At 37.1% G+C, this 19,139-nt stretch overlaps 2 protein-coding genes across 2 annotated transcripts; one reads left to right on the forward strand and one right to left on the reverse strand.

Moving 5' to 3' along the window:
• The first annotated feature begins 1,658 nt into the window (after positions 1 to 1,658).
• On the forward strand, positions 1,659 to 8,510 carry LOC142983889 (venom protease-like). The gene is made up of 10 exons (XM_076131066.1): positions 1,659 to 1,808; positions 4,118 to 4,200; positions 4,417 to 4,532; positions 4,887 to 4,954; positions 5,312 to 5,478; positions 5,896 to 6,008; positions 6,417 to 6,569; positions 7,042 to 7,177; positions 7,700 to 7,831; positions 8,293 to 8,510. The coding sequence occupies exons 1-10, from the start codon at positions 1,694 to 1,696 to the stop codon at positions 8,455 to 8,457; spliced, it is 1,248 nt and encodes a 415-aa protein (XP_075987181.1). The 5' UTR covers positions 1,659 to 1,693; the 3' UTR covers positions 8,458 to 8,510.
• Positions 8,511 to 9,253: 743 nt separating this feature from the next.
• LOC142983986 (mast cell protease 1A-like) lies at positions 9,254 to 18,118 on the reverse strand. The gene is made up of 10 exons (XM_076131249.1): positions 17,888 to 18,118; positions 15,097 to 15,179; positions 14,562 to 14,674; positions 14,071 to 14,138; positions 13,213 to 13,379; positions 11,810 to 11,922; positions 11,195 to 11,347; positions 10,749 to 10,884; positions 9,964 to 10,095; positions 9,254 to 9,468 (listed from the first exon to the last, which is right to left on the reverse strand). The coding sequence occupies exons 1-10, from the start codon at positions 18,000 to 18,002 to the stop codon at positions 9,304 to 9,306; spliced, it is 1,245 nt and encodes a 414-aa protein (XP_075987364.1). The 5' UTR covers positions 18,003 to 18,118; the 3' UTR covers positions 9,254 to 9,303.
• Positions 18,119 to 19,139: the final 1,021 nt, after the last annotated feature.

Below are 19,139 nucleotides of genomic sequence, written 5' to 3' on the forward strand. Positions count from 1 at the left end.
CTGACTCCTTGCAAGTTTGGTATCTACGCATAATCATATTTCTCCAGATAGGATCACAAGTCTATGTTACTATTAAGTTAGAGTTAAAGTAAAGAACTATGTATCTTCATTGCATCCAGAACAGAAATTCACCACCAGAGGTATCTATTCTTTTAACTTTCGAAATTGGTCAAAATGAAACTCTTTCGAACATTTGTCGGCAGAGCTGTAGGGATGTAGACACTATGGAAATCGTGCAGAGATCGCGAAATATTATTTTATTGAATTAATATCGTGACATCGACCTCTGGCGCCATGATGGCATGCGTTATGTCCACCCCTAGCAAATGCAGATTGCCTACTAAAGTGAGCGCCGTCTGCGTTAGCGCGCTTTGAAGCAAACGTTCAATTTTTTAGCGTCTATCCGTGACGCACTTTTAAGTCTGTGAAAGGTGAAGCGCAGACGACAGACTATCCGTGACGCACTTTTTAGTCTGTGAAAATAGAACCTATGCAATTATATGCAGTAACGCACACAACGCGCAAAAAGTCCGGCGCACATAAAATCCGTGTAATTCGGGCAGACCGCACCGCGCCGCGCCGCGCCGCGCCGCTCCGCACAAAAAGTGTGTGAAAAAAATTGAACGTTTGCTTCAACGCGCGCTAACGCAGACGGCGCACACTTTAGTAGGCAATCCGCATTTGCTAGGGGTGGACGTAACGCATGCGATCATGGCGCCAGAGGTCGATGTAACGATATTAATTCAATAAAATAATACTTTATAATAAATACGCGTTCGATTCAATGTTGAGTGACCAATGCCTCGTGGTTTCACTCGTATTAATAAATTCTTACTTCGTTGGTAGTGACTCAAGTTACACGCAAGAACCCTAATCTTCTTATTACTATTAAGCTTTAAAATAACTTCTGTTTATATATTAATCCCATTAAAATCGGTATATTGTTGCCAATTTTTAACCCATAACTGTCCCATTGCTGGCCAAGGGTCTTCTCCCAAATGATTGAGGGATTAGGCCTAGAGTTTACCACGCTGGCCAAGTGCGGGTTGGGGACTTTGTATGCCGTCGTCAACGTAATATAATATGTAAATAATGTACTGCGCCAGAAATAGTCTTAAGATGTGTTGATATCGTGACAAAAATACTCATTTCAATGTCACAGACAGACTTCAAATATATTTTTATGTATAGATTTGGCGTGTAGATAAAAAATGTAACACTTGAACCCTAGTTGTATACGTTAGAGTCTTATCTGTGACTATCACGTGGACTTACTACATCAGCTTATACACAGTCGATATTTTGTTTGTTTTGATCTTGGGGACTATCACGTATCTCAGTTGACAACTATTTGAAAGCCACTATGTGGCGACCCCACAAAATTGAAATTTAGCTTTTACAAAGCTCTCTACACTTTAAAAAGCAAAATTGCGTTCTCTGAAAAACACAAGCTAAGGCCTGAAAAATGTTACATTTCAGTGGACTAACTGAAGAACGTGCATCACGGGAAGCCACCGGGAGTACCATCAGAGGCCCGTTTGCGCGAAGCCTTCGTTTTAAAAGCTTTTATTTTAACTTGCCGTGTTAGTGTGAGTCAAATCAGGCGAGCGTTTTTTTTTGTTGTTACTATAAAACAGGTTATGTCTAGACCTCATCTCGATTAGTTCGGTAATATGATAAAATACTAGATGATATGGGTGTGTGGTGTCGGTGTGGGCACATCGATATGGCGTCCGAAAAATGTGCAATATTATTTTATTTCTTCATTTTGTTTTGCTTTGTGAGAGGCGAGTTGAATCTTAAAGATGGTATGTATAGAATTTTGTTTATTATTTTCTTTAAAAATAAGTCGAAGAAATACCGACAAAACGCTTAAAAATTGTGGTTTAAGCTAACATTAGACATTCAAAACATAATTTTAAGTATTACTTTATTTATTAAAGAGTAAGTGTTAGGTTAGTCTAACTAAGGTACCTGCGGGTATTAAGGCCTGTCGGGTAATAAGGCCTAAATAACAAAAAACGTACTTAAAACAGTAGTTGACGATCAAGATTACTGTCACACAAGCTCAGAGAGTATACGAGTCGCTGCGAAGTGGCGGACGCACTCTAGCACTTCTCCCCCCGCAAATATCGTCGAAGTAATTCAGAAGTGCGGTTCAGCAGCACGAATTATAAAAATTGACTCCAGTAAAACGTAAGTTGTTTAGAAAATATCATATTTACAAACCTGTATTGACTGTCCGCTTATTCATTAAGGTATGCTTGTCCGTAGATTACCGTTTTAAGCGACTTGTACTTTATAAAAATTATATTATTATTATTTTCTGTAAATAGGTGGTTGGCGGATATTAAGGCCTATAAAATTTTACAATAGGCCTTATTATACTCCTGCTTTTTTAACTGCTATATAAGTAGGAGCGTGTATTAAAAATGTTTGTTAGCGGGTAGTATATACGTGGTTTATATTTTCAAATTATTTATTATTGTTTTCAGTGCTTACAGTCACGATGCCTCCCAAACGATCATTGTGGTCAGAAGGCGATCTGACAAAAATTAATCACAAAAAAAAAAATATCGCTACTGTCATGCCTGCAGAGAATATAGAATGGATGATGCAATGAGGCAATGTTCGCGATGCTCCAAGTGGTACCACGAAGATTGTGTCGGTTTGACTGCAGAATATACTGATGATTTTCAATGTCCTGATGGATGCGAATAAGGACAATTTATTTCATTTATTAAGACTACTATGCTTTCTATTGCCTTATGTTAATGATTATTGATGTCAAGAATACTAATTTACTTAGTTTAAGTTGATTTTTGAATAGTTTATAGTATAGGCCTTTTTACCCTACCCTATTATAATAAGGCCTAAAGACAGCGTTTTTTTAAAAGTGATATAATGTTTTAGTTTTAAGCTTTAGAAGCTATTTTTTGTTTAAACTCGGTAGTAATATAAGTACATGACTGATTATTATAAAAACTGGTTGATTATATTGGATATTCTTCATTTTATTACAAATCTCCCTTAGCTAGGCCTTAATACCCGCGGGTACCTTACTATCAATTCTATCTATCGTATGGTTAGTGGTCAACCTAATGTCAAAGTTGTTCAAGCCGCCCGAAAGGCCTTTGACGTGGCTTAACAACTGTTAACTTAATTGACAACAACCGGGACCGACTTTTTACGTGCCCTCCGAAACACGGAGACTCTCAGTTCAAATACCACTATGCGGTCACCCATCTATGGAATGACCGCGCCAACGGTTGCTTAACCCACAAGATCGTTCACGGACCGGTGAGCACAACTGGCTGTGATTCCAACTATGCGGAAATGGGAATATAAGTAATTGGGATAGACAACGTAGAATTGTTTTTGTCTAAATCTTTTGATAAGTTACAATATGATAAAGTATACTTACTTATTACAAAATCTGCACAATAAAATACCATTTAAACCATTTATTTTTGTTACACATAAAGAAACATCACAAATACAGAACTTAATAACTGGTCAGTACATTTATGTGCAACAAAGGGCTACAGCTCAGTAGGTATACGTTGTGCTAGGCACAGCACTGATTTTCAATACATCTACCGAAATTCAAAACGACGTTCGAAGCTACAAAAAATCAAAGATCAATTAAATTAGACAACTTCGTTCCATGCGCAAAATTAACTTTAAAAACTTGATCACGATTATTCGTGATTTTATACAACAAAGATTGATTCTAAAATAAAAAACTCCCTAGACATAAGTTTTTTAACTGTGAAGCGGGTCTGGAAAATATCATTAGTATTTACTAGCTGACCCGCGCAACTTCGCTTGTGTCACATAAGAGAGAATGCGTCATAATTTTCCCCGTTTTTGTAACATTTCTCGTAGCTACTCCACTCCTATTGGTCGCAGCGTGATGATATATATATAGCCCCCTATAGCCTTCCTCAATAAATAGATTATCTAACACTGAAAGAATTTTTCAAATCTGATCAGTAGTTCCTGAGATTAGCGCGTTCAAACAAACAAACAAACTCTTTAGCTTTATAGTATTATATAGAATATAGATTAGTAATTTATAATTAGTATAAGTATATAAGTATAGATTTTTTCACAGGATCCGCTTGTATTACTGATGGATTTGATGGTACTTGTGTCTCTATATATCGATGTGAATCAGCTGCACTTACCTACTTTTACGTAAGTAATCAAACAAACATTACTGAAAATATTAAGACAAATGAGTTCAAAAATATTATGACAAATGTTATTGAAAAAAGTCAATAAATGGACTATTTAACATAGTAAGAAAATAATAAGAAGGAAAAATAATATTTAACTAACTTCACTTTGGCCGACCAAGACATTTGTACATACTCTGAACCGCAGAAGCAATCTAAATTTCAAAAATTTCAGCGGACTGCCGGCCACCTTAACCCTGAAAAAATTTCACCAATGCCAGAGATATGTTCCTACAAGGATGACACGCCTATAGTGTGCTGCACTGACTGCGAAATATCTGATGATGAGAGGTATGAATACAGTATATCATTCACCACCAGGGGTTAAGTTAAATAAGTTGTATTTCAAAGCAATATTTCACACCTCCCAGGTTTCTTTATACTACCAGCCACCTGTACGGTAGTTGAGTATCACACGAAAGCACGTAGTTGAAGAACTGTTTATGTAGCAGAAAACCACTCGCAAGATAAATTTGTCAACTACTTTCGTGTTCTCTGAGCTACGAATGACTTTTGTCTCCAATTTACATACTCCACAAAGCTAAGGCAACGTTTGTTATGCCAATATTTCAAAATACTTATAACTTTGGGGGCAAAAAGAAGAGCCTTAATATTATTTGATCAACTACCTATTATATGTTTCAGTTATAAAGACTACATAATTACTCCAAGTGGATTTGCGATGAAGAAGTCAGGACCCAAAGCTTTAGACAGTAAGTTAACGTGAACCTCTTAATTTTGTACTTTTAACACTTTTAATGTAGGAGGTAATTTAAGGGGGCAGACTCCAGCGCATTGCCAGAAAATACTGAAAAGTTAAAAACTCATTTTAGCACTGAATTACGATATAGTCACCTCAGAGTTGTGTATTTTTGTTGGAATCAAATCAGTGTCTAATAAAATGTTTCATTCAGTCTGTAATAATTTTTAAATGTCAACATTATAAACGAAAAGAATTAACAATGAGCCTTTTGAAAGGTGCTTTTAAGGGTACAATTTTATATTTTTTTGTTAACTATCCTATTGTTTGAGCTCTAAGTATAATCATACTCTATTTATCCTATTTTCAGAATGCTACGACTACTTTCAGCGTCTACCATACAAGTGTCGAGGTACAGAGCCTGTGTCCGCATACAAATTCCTGGCTGACGAAAATGCACATTGCCATCAATTTACTATCAAAGTGCCACTTACAGCGGGCGGGAGAGACGCCAAAAGATTGGAGTTCCCGCACATGGTAAATCTCTTCTGTCTTGTCTTTATCCTACGTTAGGTGAAGTCGGCATCATCGTTTTTCTCTCTAAAACAGAGTGTAAAGACCGCCTACCTGTAGTCTTTTTCTAATCAGCACTTGGCGAAGGTCGTAGAAAGACTCCCTTTTTCACGGGTCCGTGTCCAAAAGTGGGACAGTTGTCGATTATGAGAGTGTACCTAATAATTTAACAAGGCCGAAATCGACTACCGAAACTGGCGGACGTTCAATTGCAATTGTTCAGCGTCTTAAGTAACAAATACTTTCTTCAAGTTATATTAAAAAACTATTGACTCTCATTTTTCAATTATAATTGCTTTAAAAAATCACAATTTACAAGAACCAACCAGCAAAACTTTACTCTGGAAACTATTAAAAACTAAATATTAAGTTTCGTCGCAGGCGCTGCTGGGTTTCGGAGACGAACAGGAGTCAGCTCAGTGGCTGTGCGGCGGCACTGTCATCAGCGAGAGATACATCCTTACAGCGGCACATTGTATACACTCGAGACAACTGTACGTTTTTTATTTATATATAATCCAACAACTTAGTAATCATGCATGGAAAAAGAAGACAAATCTATCTTGTGAACTTGCGAACTATTTGCCCAAGACTGAACGCAGAGTATCTGTAGGAAGGTACCGCGTCCGGGCCGCATTAATGGTGGCAGTCGAAGGAACCCCGTCGGATTTTTTGTTAGCATACCTATTAAACTAGAAGCCGGGGTGACAGCCCGACATATCCCTGAGCTCCTCCCTGAGGCATGGCATGAAGGATTTCTTTTTTTGGTATAGCCTGTTTGATACAGCAAAAAAAAAATACACAATGTATAAGAATCTAGATAAATGCCAAGATCAGCTCTCTACTGATTTGTCGGTATAGTCCACATTCCTAGTGTTTCACCAACGTTGTTTTTTTATCAGAGGTCAAGTGTCATTTGCTGCCTTGGGGATTCTGAAGCGAAGTGATCCCTTAGAACTTTGGAAGGTACATAAAATAAAGAGAGCGGTCATTCACCCGGAGTACAAACCACCTTCCAAATACAACGATATCGCTCTACTGGAGACTGAAACTGAGTAAGTGTTTATTGTAACTTAGTATTTAGTTGTAGCAGATAAAGATCGAGAAAATCATCCTTCGATCCTATGTCCTGCAAAAAAGGAAGGACTATTCCTTACGTCCTTTTTATAGCGCATAAAAAGCATTAAGGTACAGCATTTTGTAGAGGTATATTTAAGAAAAGTCGCTCATCTGTGTTTGCCCGTACTTTTAACTTTCTGGTCCTACAAAAATAAATCCATACTTTACTCTTTAAACCAATTCTCAACGACTGAAGTATTTGTGTGTAGTGTTCTTTACCACGTTCTTTTCTTTATTTTCTTAACCTACCTTGAATTAAAACGTGTGTTCTGTGCCTGATCTCTTACCAGTCCCCTCGAGCTATAAGGCTGAAAGGCTATTGTGTTATAATTAGCTATGTTTTGTGGTCACATAATACTCTTCAAGTTTATAGTAATTTTAATAATGGACCTGTTCTCCTTATTTTAGGATTGAATTTAGCGATGACCTCCTGCCAGCCTGTCTGGATACTGGAGGTCCTAGATACGTGTATGACAACACAGCTGATGCTTCTGGCTGGGGGCAGCTTGGACACAGGCAATCGTTAGCTGATACATTGCAAGTGGTGAGTACAGTTACCTTTCTTTTCGAGTTGCAACCCGCCCGTAGCTGATTGATTAACTTACTGATAATCATCGCACAGCCTAAACTACAGAAATTAGAAAATTTAAATTTGTACAGGGGGTTTTATAATTTACATTTAAGAAAAGATTTATTAGTTAAATGGGGGATGAAACTTTGCATGAAATTTCGTTATTTTCAGAGCTATTTTCGTAAAGAAATAAACAAATGTATCAGTGTTTTTAAATAATCATCTCCTAACGAATTAAAATGGGTGATGAAAGTAAAAGTTTTTTTACTTTTGCGCAAACGACGCCCCCGATTCTATTAATCAAATATAAACTGAAAAGAAACTGGTTGAGAAATAATAAGTAATTTACAGCCAACATAATACCTATGACCTATATTTATCTACCTCAAGTTCGAAGCCAAAGAAAACAACTTGCAAGTCTAGTCTGTTACAATCTGTCCAGCAAAAGAAGGACACCAGTAACTGGCGTTGACCATGACCATGGCGTTGTTCAAGGTGACCCTGGTGGAGTACAACGAGACGGAATGCTCTACATCATATCCTGTTCATCGACACATGAAGCGAGGGTATGATCACTCCTCCCAGATGTGCTATGGATCCCATAGCAAAGTGTCTGATACTTGCCAGGTAATTTACTTTTATTTTTGACCCATAACTTGTCCCATTCGTGGGCAAGTATTTCCTCTGGTATATCCTCAAGAAATGTGCTAAAAAAATGTTTTTTTACTTGTTACACAAACATTGTTTTGCTTCTCAAGCAAGTACGCGTAGGGTTTAATTTTGGGGTATCGGTACTAAAGCCATCATTCAAATTTAAATATGGACTAAAATACTTCCCCGTGAAGAGATTTCCGGGTAAAAGGATATCCTAGGTGTTAATCTAGGTTATAAACTATATTTTCTGCCCACCACTTTGTCCGTGTGAAATAATTTCCAGCGCCAAAAGTATCTTAAATATTGCTCTAAAATATAAAATGTCATGATCTTTATACCATTGATCCGCAGTTTTTGCGTGATAAAGTAACAAATATCAATCGATTTAAACATCTAATTAAACATCCATGCTTTATATTTATTTTCTGATTTAGGGTGACAGCGGCGGTCCACTCCAAATCAACGAGGAAGATTGCCTCTACACAGTCCTGGGAGTGACGTCCACGGGAAGAGACTGCGGCATCCTGGGCACTCCAGGCATCTACACCAGGGTGTCTCACTATCTGTCCTGGATTGAGGACATCGTGTGGCCTGAGTAAATACAGTAGTTTAGAAAAGTGAAAATGGCAATAAATATTATTATATTTTCTGTCCTTGTTTTTAATTCTAAGCGTTAGTGAAAATTGCGTTTTATTGTAATGCCTTCCCATGACACCTTCTCATCATACTAGCGCGGACGCGTATTCAACGTGTCACCATGTCTTGCGTGGGGTACAGAATCTTCCGTCAGCGACCCTGATGTAAGACAATAAGAAGTGCTTTAAAGAAACTGTGAAACAATTATTTTATAATCGCGTAAACTTTATGCAATTTAAATATTATTATTTACATATCATCGATATTGTTAGGAGCTGCAACCGATTACCGGTCGTAACCGCAAGTATTAAAACATTTTAGAGTTTTTTTGGTTGGTTGAACGCGCAAATCTCAAGAACTACTGTTTCGAATTGAAAAAAATATGTTACTGTTGGATAGCTTAGTTATTTAGGAAGGCTGTCATCTATATACATAACATCACGCTTACGACCAATAGGAGCGCGGTACCAGTAAAAAATATTACAAAAACGGGGAAAATTATGACGCAAGCAAAGTTGCGCGGGTCAGCTAGTACATTATAAAATTGAATAACAACATTAACTGAATCCAAACATACATAAAATCAAACCTTGTTTCCATAGGGGTAGGCAGACGCCAAAGAATGCCAATTGGCACGATCTTTACAAACTTCTCTTGCCTCATTCACATCCATAAATCTTGTCATACAAGACCGGCAGTTACAAATACTACGCACCTGCCCTTGAAAATGGAGAGGGATGCGGAGTGAAAATTAAATACATTTTTTTATGAAAGTTTATTGGCATCATTTAGAACTTCCAAAATAGTCTTCACTCAGGCCACACGATGTCCTCGATCCAGGGCACATAGTGAGACACTCTGGTGTAGATGCCGGGAGTGCCCAGAGTGCCGCAGTCCCTCCCTGTGGACGTCACTCCCAGGGCAAAGTAAAGACATTTGCGATCGTTGTATTGAAGAGGACCGCCGCTGTCGCCCTGAAAATATAAATAAAACAAAATGTCCTCCATCTGGGTAATAGTTTTCTTCTGGAATGAAGCATGAGGTTGGAAAAATTGCATCCCTTCAAAGACTGTTAAAATCGGTCTCAAGCTTGTAAGATTTTATTACAGTTTTTTTCCTTTACCGTTGGAACAACTAGTAATGATGTCTAATATATCACTAGGAAAAGACATTGACGTCTATCCTTTGGTTCCGAGCTTTCAACAAAAGGGAGGCAGGAATGTTTATACCCTTCAGCTAACACAAAAACCAATTACAGTCCCACTGCTGGGCAAGGTTCTCCTACCAAAAGCGCTAGGCCTTGAGTCCATCACAATAGTCAAGTGTGGCTTGGGAACTTTGCATGCTCTCAAGAAATGTATTAATCAATTTTAGGCATGAAAGGTTTCATCACCATTTTCCTTCGCCGTTAGAGCGAGTGATAATTATTACTGTACTATAAGAAATTTTATCTGAACAAAATGAATTACCTGGCATGTATCAGTAACTTTGCTATGAGAGCCAAAGCACATCTGTGTAGCATGATCATACCCTCGCTTCATGTGTCGATGTATAGGATATGATGTAGAGCATTCCGTCTCGTTGTATTCTCTCAGGGTCACCTTAGAAAAAAAACTTCATGAGTACTGACTGTGGTTGAAGCCACCAAACCTTAGTGTGTACATGCTACGGATGGGTGGCCGCATATTAATACTTGAACTGAGCGTCTGCGTGCTTTGAAGAGCGAGTAAAATCACGGTACTGGTTGGTGTAGTTTCAGATCTATACTAATATTATAAACTGAAGAGTTTGTTTGTTTGTTTGAACGCGCTAATCTCAGGAACTACTTGTCCGATTTGAAAAATTATTTCAGTGTTAGATAGGCTATTTATCGAGGAAGGCTATATATATATATCATCACGCTACTACCAATAGAAGCAGAGTACCAGTAAAAAAAAATACAAAAAACGGGGAAAATTACACACATTCTCTCTTATGTGACGCAAGCGAAGTTGCGCGGGCCAGCTAGTACTAAGTACATGCATAATATCAGGCCTATTATCCCCGAAGGTGTAGGCAGAAGTTTATGAAATACAGCTACTCGTGCGCATTACACAGATATTAAATTTGTTCGGCATGGGATTCGAACCACCACACGTTGGGCTACGATGATAAAATAGGCGACCACGTTATCCTCTGCGCCAAACGTGTATTGTTCTAATTTATATAAAATAGGCAGCTGAGTCAATAATTTTTCGTTATACCAGTGACCTACCACTTGCAACGTATCAGCTAAAGGATTCTTATGTCCAAGCTGCCCCCAGCCTGAAGCATCAGCGGAGTCATCATATTTGCTTCTTGTATCACCAGTGTCCAGGCACGCTGGGAGCAGGTCCTTGCCGAATTCTATCCTAAAATTAACAGAACAAACATTAAAGGTTGCTTTATATAGAGTATACGAATTCTTTATATGATCTAAAGACATTATTTAACTTAAACTCAGTATCAGCTGCTCAAAAAGTATTTCCTGTTATCTCACCACCCACTTATTAGAACCCACAATTCGTCAAACGTGCCTTTCGAAACACGAAGGAGCTTGGTACGTAAAATATGGTCACCCATCCACAAATCAACCTCGACAAGCGTAGCTTAACCTCAGAGACTGATCCATGCGGCTGTTGTTACTTAGCCAGTAGCGCAAAGGTATTTTAAAACACTTACTCAGTTTCTGTCTCCAGGAGAGCGATATCATTGTATTTGGAAGGTGGTTTGTACTCCGGGTGAATGACCGCTCTCTTTATTTTATGTACCTTCCAAAGTTCTAAGGGATCACTGCGTTTTAAAAGACCCAATGCAGCGAACGCCACTCGACCTCTGGAAAAGCAAACAAGATATAAGAATAATAAATTATATACCATAGTATCAGTCTTAGGGCGCGTTTCCACTATGTCATGACGACAGATAATCGTGTAGTTTTAAGTGTCGTGGCTTATATGTTTAAATAGAGGTGTTCACATATAGAACGAAACGGCTTACTGTCGTCTACGACATTTTTTGCAGTGATGACAGATTATCGTGACAGTGGGGATGGCTAGATACAACAGTCACTAAACGATAACATTTTTGACGACAAACAATCGTCATAATGGGAACAGCTAGAGACGACAGTCCAACGATAAATTAATCGTTACGACAAAGTGTGAACGCGCCCTCAGGATGTAACATGTATTTTTATGTCAGTCAGTATTATTATTTAGTAGAAGGTTATTTGCAAGCTGTTTAGCTAGCCCGTAGTGTTGTTAAGTGCCATTACAATAAAATTATTTAACGACGTACAATGCTCCAGAGTTCACACAATGTGCCGCTGTGAGGATGTATCTCTCGCTGATGACAGTGCCGCCGCACAGCCACTGAGCTGACTCCTGCTCGTCTCCGAAACCTAGCAGCGCCTGCGACAAATGCCAAACACATATAATTAACTAGCTGACCCGACAAACGTTGTTTTGCCATATAAATAAAAATAAATGTTGGGGAGAGCAACCCTCATCACTAAGGGGTCAGAGCCCATTCGTCCCCTAAAATTCGTCCCCTAGTATAAAAGTTGTAGATTCGGCCCCTACATAGGTGCCCATTGGTCTCCTGGTAGGGGACCAATTAATATTTCAATAAAAAATATTATTTTTAAGGTACCCATTCGTCCCCTATAATATATATACAATATAAGTTAAAGATTCGGCACCTATTCAGGTGCCTATTGGTCCCCTGAGATAAAATTAGCTATCTTTTACATAAGAAACGGTTAACATAATACACTTGTGAACAGTTTATTAACGGAATTAATTTAATAAATCATAACAGATCATTGAAAAAAGAGCTATGATGAATGATAATCCGTCATGATTTTGCATGTATGTAGTTGGTAAATATACAAAAAAATAAGAAGTAATTATTTACTGTTGATATGTGTTCTATTTTTTCTGCATATTTTATATAAATTTAATAAATTTAATGTTGATTTATATGATGGTCAATCAAGACTGATTTTTGTAAAACAGTTGCATTTTGTTAGTTTCTAAGACATTGTGATTTTGTATGTGTTAATCTTATTTGAAATAAACATGATATCTACCGAAATACTATATTTATTATTATAGCCTTTTCTGCGCGACTGTACCAGGACTACCAAGCTGCAGTATACACATATACATGTACTTATATTAGAAGAATGAATAAAAATGAATATTCTTCAGGGGACGAATGGGCCCCTCAAAAGTTCCAGGGGACGAGTGGGCACAGGGTGCGAATCTTAGGGGACGAATGGGCTCTGACCCTCACTAAGGGGTATGAAAAATAGAGGTTGGCCGATACTCAGACCTACTCAAAATGCTCACCATGAGAATCGGCATTATAAGGTATCACTTCACTCTTCACGGAGCGTATTCTAAGGAATTTTATAATGAAACATTTGCGTACCTGATAATACCTTAACACAATTTTTAAAGACATGCATCATTTTCGCTCTTGGCCAGAGTCGCAAGCTCATTTATTTGATTATTAATTTATTACCATGTGACTTTATAGTTTGTCGATAACACATATGTGGCACAATACAGAAATGACTGAGAAAAATGGCAGAGAAGTTTGTATGAATATCTGATCAGCGCCTCCAGCGGACGCTGTGGTAACTATTCGTGCATTACATTTTAAATGTCATTGGAGGTGATAGAGACGATTATTACCATGTGTGGGAACTCCCATCTCTCGGCATTACGCCCTCCAACGGCTAATGAAACATGGATACCATATTGATGACAATGTGGGTTCTTATCTTCAACAATCCTCTCGACCTCCACCACCCCGTTCCCTCGGCACGGATATGGAAGGCGTTGGAAGTAGTCGTAACATTCTGAAATATACAACGCATACAAGGCACTATTAGGGTGTATACGGTGAAGTTGACTACTTTTAATATGACTAGCTAACCCGCGCAACTTCGCTTGCGTCACTTAAGATAATCATAATTTTCCCCGTTTTTGTAACATTTTTCACTGTTACTCTGCTCCTATTGGTTGTAGCGTGATGATATATAGTCTATAGCCTTCCTCGATAAATGGGCTATCTAACACTGAACGAATTTTTCAAATCGGACCAGTAGTTCCCGACATTAGCGCGTTCAAACAAACAAACAAACAAACAAACAATCAAACAATCAAACAATCAAACAATCAAACAATCAAACAATCAAACAATCAAACAATCAAACAATCAAACAATCAAACAATCAAACAATCAAACAATCAAACAATAAAACAATCAAACAAACAAACAAACTCTTCAGCTTTATTATATTAGTATAGATTTCTTAAACTAAATGGAATAGCAATCAAAGATTTTTGATAAATGCTCATATGAAGCATGTTTTTTTCAGCGTATTAAGATAGACATAGTTATACCCTCGTTTCGCCCATAACAATTTTAGTCCCATGTAATATGGGGGTAACTATTGTCATATAACGGGTATATGTTACCAAACTCCGCGGGCCCGGAAAGAGAGAATTATAGGTAGAAATGTAAAGTAGAAATTATTGTTTACTTACTATCAAGAGCTTTGGGTCCTTTCTTTATCCTTGGGCTTCCATTTGGTGTAACGACGTAGCCTTTATTTCTAAAATAGTAGGTATATAACGAATATTTTTATAACTTGTTTTTCATTATAAACTGTCTTCCATTATTTAGCCTCATAAGTTAAAAGTGACTTAGCTCGGTATGCTAGTATATAGAAGTAAATATAATGAGTATGTCTATCCGTCTATCACTATAGCGCCATTCTCTACGGTCGGTATTATCGAGTACAGAAATTTTGACATTTAAAATGTACCTCAAGAAAAGTTCCTATGACACCCGCTAGAGGCGCTGGTGAGATTTTCACACAAAACCTCTCGATAGTTTGCCGGTCGATACTCGATAGTTGTAGAGGATTGCGCTATTTGACCATTTTTGATTTTGGTTACTGTGATAAATGATAATTGAAAAAATCTATTTAATTTTAAACAATTACATCTAGTATTACATAATATTGTTTTCTCACATCTCATCATCCGATATTTTGCAGTCAGTGCAGCAGACGATAGGGGTGTCACCCTTGTACGAACATATCTCAGGCATCGGTGGAATTTCAGGCTCCCCGTAGCCAGCATTGATCTGAAAGATGTTAAAAATGTAGAGAAGAAGTTAGCAATCGAAAGTTAAAAAATAAAATAAGAAATTTAACCCATAAATGTCTCCCTGTCTCCCCCCGTAATGAGGGAGGGATTCGACCTTGTTGATCACGCTGGCAAAGTGCGGGTTGGGGACTTTGCATACCTTCAAAACTGTTAAAGAACTCTCAGGCCTGCAAGGTTGCATCACGATGTTTTCTTTCACTGTTAGAGTAAGTGATATTTTTTTCTAATACACACTTAACTTCGAAAACTCATTACTTTAGCCTCGGAGTCAAACCGTCGATCACTTGCGTGGGAGGTGTTACCTTATATCACTCGGATAAAGGTACTTTTTCTTTAACCCATTACTATCCCACTGCTGGGCAAAATCTCCTCAAGAACGAGAAAATGATAAGTACTTACATAAGTGTAAATGATCGTAGCTGATCCACATCGGTATAAAGAGACACATGTGCCGTTAAATCCTGCGTCGACGCAAGGAGAGCCTGGAACGATACAAATAATATCGTATTTCGTTCACATTATCAATACATATAATAAATCTGTAGAGGGATCAATTCTGTTCATTGAATATATAAAAAAAACCAATGGGAAATGTTAAGAAACGGATACTGATACCGGATCTGCAATTTGTTTTTCTGTCTGTCTGTATGTTCCAACATCACGTAAAAACTACCGGAAAGAATGCACTGAAATTTGATATAGGCAAGGAATAAGTAGTGGAGCAACATATAGGATTCTTTTCTCATCTCATAAAAGTTCTTAAATTTCTAGAAAATTGCAAAATTGTAGTACTAATCGTAAATTTATAGAGTTGATTAGTTCAACTGTTATGTTAAGAGAGCTGTCTTTGTATTACGAACACACTTTTAGGTATATTATAAATCAATTCCTACCAGTTCAAGGATATTAATAATACAGGAAAAAGATTATGGCAAATTAAACCAAAAACGATCAATTTTGTTAATTAAATTTTGTAGTGTTACAATTAACTTGTTTTTCTAAATGCATCACCAGGGGGGTTCCACTCCGCAGAGTAGGTATGATCGGCCGCCGGGCCGCATATGCGGCCTATCTCGGTAGGTTGCCACTCGGCGCGCTCGCTGACCGCGTCGCGCGATTTAGTGCTAGCTACACTTATCTATTTTCTTAATCTGTTTTCTGTTTAAATAAAAAAAAATTTCAACTAAACAACAGAAATCCCGTAAAAAGCTAAAAGATACTGTAGTGTTTATGGGTGCATGAACAAAGACAACACGGAATCGAAAATATCATAATAATATAATAAATATATAAATATCATTTTTTAATATCGTCGGCGCAATCCACGGAATATCTACCTATTAAAAAAGTGGCGGCGGCGGCCAATCGTTCGTTCTATTCGCTTCTTTGATTTTACTTATAGATAAGTTATGTAGATACCTATATTTATTTAATGGTCAGACAGCAATACAATAATAATTTTATTTCATAATGCTTAATGGGTTTTTCAGACACTATTAGGAACAGATTAACATGTTTTGAAGTATTGTATTTGCATAGGTACACACTGTTCTCTTTATTCATTTATTTTAATATTTATATCGACTAGTGATAACCCTGTGTTCCGGCGGTGAAACAGGAGACGCGCGGCGATACCCAATGGAGTTTGAACGCTCGCGCAGCGCGATAAGTTTCAATTTCGTGTGGCAGTCGTTAGTGTAGGTAATTTTTTATGCCTAAACTTCACTTTTGTTCAGAAGTGGACCTTCTGTACGGTAGTACTATTACTTATTCTGTGGCATCACGTCTGTGACCTTCGAATTTGATTTTGGTCATTATATCTAGACGAAAATACATAAAAAATGATTTATGAACAGATTAACACGATTGCCTCATTTTTTTAATTCGTATTTCCAGTTTTAAAAGCGCAAAAATGGACTGTTTAACAAAAACTTCGCTTCTAAGTAAAATACTAGGTTATTGCATTTTTCCACGATTACAATAAACTAAAAACTATGGATTTTGATCCCCTTTCCACCAATAGATAACTGCATGTTCGGCTCAGTGGTTAACGTGGTCACCTTACCTCTAAAACAGTAGCGGGTTTGAAGACAACTCCTGCTCTAAGAATAACTTTTGTGTCGCGGGGACTTTGACAAACATACAAACAACGGACATAAAGCACAGCCAGACCCGACAATTATTTGTGGATCGCATCAGTATGGGAATCGAACCCACGACCTCCCGACATATTGGTATCGGCGTGGCAACCTAAACCACTTCGCCACGGAGGCAGACCAAAATGTTGATGGCTGTAAATCATGACTATGTTTATCAGTTATTTGGTTACCATAGTACAAGCTCTGCTTAGTTTGGAATTTAATGACCGAGTGTGAGTTGTTCGATGATATTTATATTTAAAAGCAAGGAATTCAGTGTATACTTCATTTAAGTTTTTCCGGAAATATATTGATAACTATGTCGAATACTGAGTAAGGCCACGAACAATCTCTGGTCAGGTAGTTACCTAGCTATGAGGAAAATTTACCATAATCATTTATTGAGATGGCCTGGACTATACGTCATTTTGGAGCTATTTTGAGAGCAAGTAATTATAGTAAAAGCCAGCTTTTACCTTAAATTGTTTGTCGCATTAGGGTTAAGCCTGCTATAATAAATATTGTAGATAATAAATAAATAGTAAGATTTATGTCTTTATCATTACAACTTACTAAAAAACAATCTTTCGACAATATGTAATACATCCTCCTTTTTTTAAGTCGGGAAAAGTTACTTTTTGTAATAATAATCTATTAGTTTCTGCCCGCGATTTCTGTGTTCTGCGTGGAAAGAGCCCTCAAGTTAAAAGGAAAACCTATCATGTGTTAATCCAGGTTAAAAATATAATCGGTGACAAATTACATAAAACCCAATCAGTAGTCTTTACGTGAAAAAGAAACATACAAATATCATTGAACAACTAACACAAAGTCATCTGATTCCAAAATAAGCAGAGCTTGTACTACGGTGACCAAGTAACTGATAAACATACTTATATACTAATATGGTTAGTATATACGTATATTCTAAATACATACTAATATGGACAAACTTACAAAAGGTATGTTTAAATGGAATTGTGATGATAAACACCAAAACTACTAAATTATATAAACTTATTAACGTAAAAAGTATCAAATTATATACATACCGTCTTCAAGATTCAATTCCCCTCTCACAAACAAGAATAAAGTGAAAAAGCACAATAATATTTTACATTTCTGGGACGCCATATTGATGCGCCCGCGACGACACCACACGATCATCTACAATATCACACAGGTAACTTGTTTATAATTAACAACAAAAAACTTAATAAAGGCCACAGGTTGTTCATTTGATTCGCCAGCTTATTTCCAATCGTATGAACTAACTTGTTTTTGTAGGTATTACTAAATCTAGCCCGCGACTCCGTCCGTATCTATACTTATTATTTGTTACGGACAAAACTGCAGGCTAACCCTCTTATTCATACAAATATTTTAAGTTATGATAAGCTTATAAAGAGTTTTGTTTCTTTCACTCCTTAGCGAAATGAAAAAGAGAAAACATATTATAGTGGTTGTTTTACTAAAATAGGTTTGTATAGTGTGTTTATGAATAAGAGGGTACATCTATAGTCCGAAAACTGTATAAAGAGCCTTATATGGTTTACGGAGTTCTGCAAAGTTTCATCAAAATTCGTTTAGTACCTTTGGCGTGGGTAACAAACATACGAACTTTCGTATTTATAATATTAATATAGATTACGAAGAAGATATACTTAATGATTAGTAATACAGAGGTCATAATGGACACGACTGTATTACACACAATATATATACACACGCTAGGGGATCATTAATGTCTAAACACACTATGCCGAAAGTACGCGACCGAAGCTCCGCGGCAGATTTTACGTTTAGTCCATTGAAAAGTTACTTAAATACGTTTTTTAAAACACGCAAATTTATTTTTTAATGCGTCTAGAGGGTCATTGGTACTTTAAGCTATAGTTTGTAGAGTCGCCACTCTTGTCCCCTTTTTACAAGATGGCGGCCTGATAAATTTAACAATCAAATGAACTAGTTCTGATGTTTTCGGCTGATTTAAGACACCAAAAGTGCCGAACTTACATGTGTAACTTGACACATATACAAGTACCTACTTGTTTGTATACCTGTTAAATGCTTTACTACTCGAAAAATTGCCGAAAAAATTAAACTTTGCAACTTCGGTATGATGCCGTCAGTAATTCAAAAAGCATTGCAGGCGTAATTTTTCGAACTACGGTCGCGTACCTTCGGCGTAGTGTGATTAGATACCTATAACTGCCATTATTGGCAACTGGCGGTAAAATCAAATTTATGTAAATCGATTAATGTTCGGAAAACAATTGAATTTAATTTACTTCAAGGAACTAT

The sequence above is a fragment of the Anticarsia gemmatalis genome, chromosome 25 (genome assembly GCF_050436995.1).
Source record: "Anticarsia gemmatalis isolate Benzon Research Colony breed Stoneville strain chromosome 25, ilAntGemm2 primary, whole genome shotgun sequence".
Classification (NCBI taxonomy): Eukaryota; Metazoa; Arthropoda; class Insecta; order Lepidoptera; family Erebidae; genus Anticarsia; species Anticarsia gemmatalis.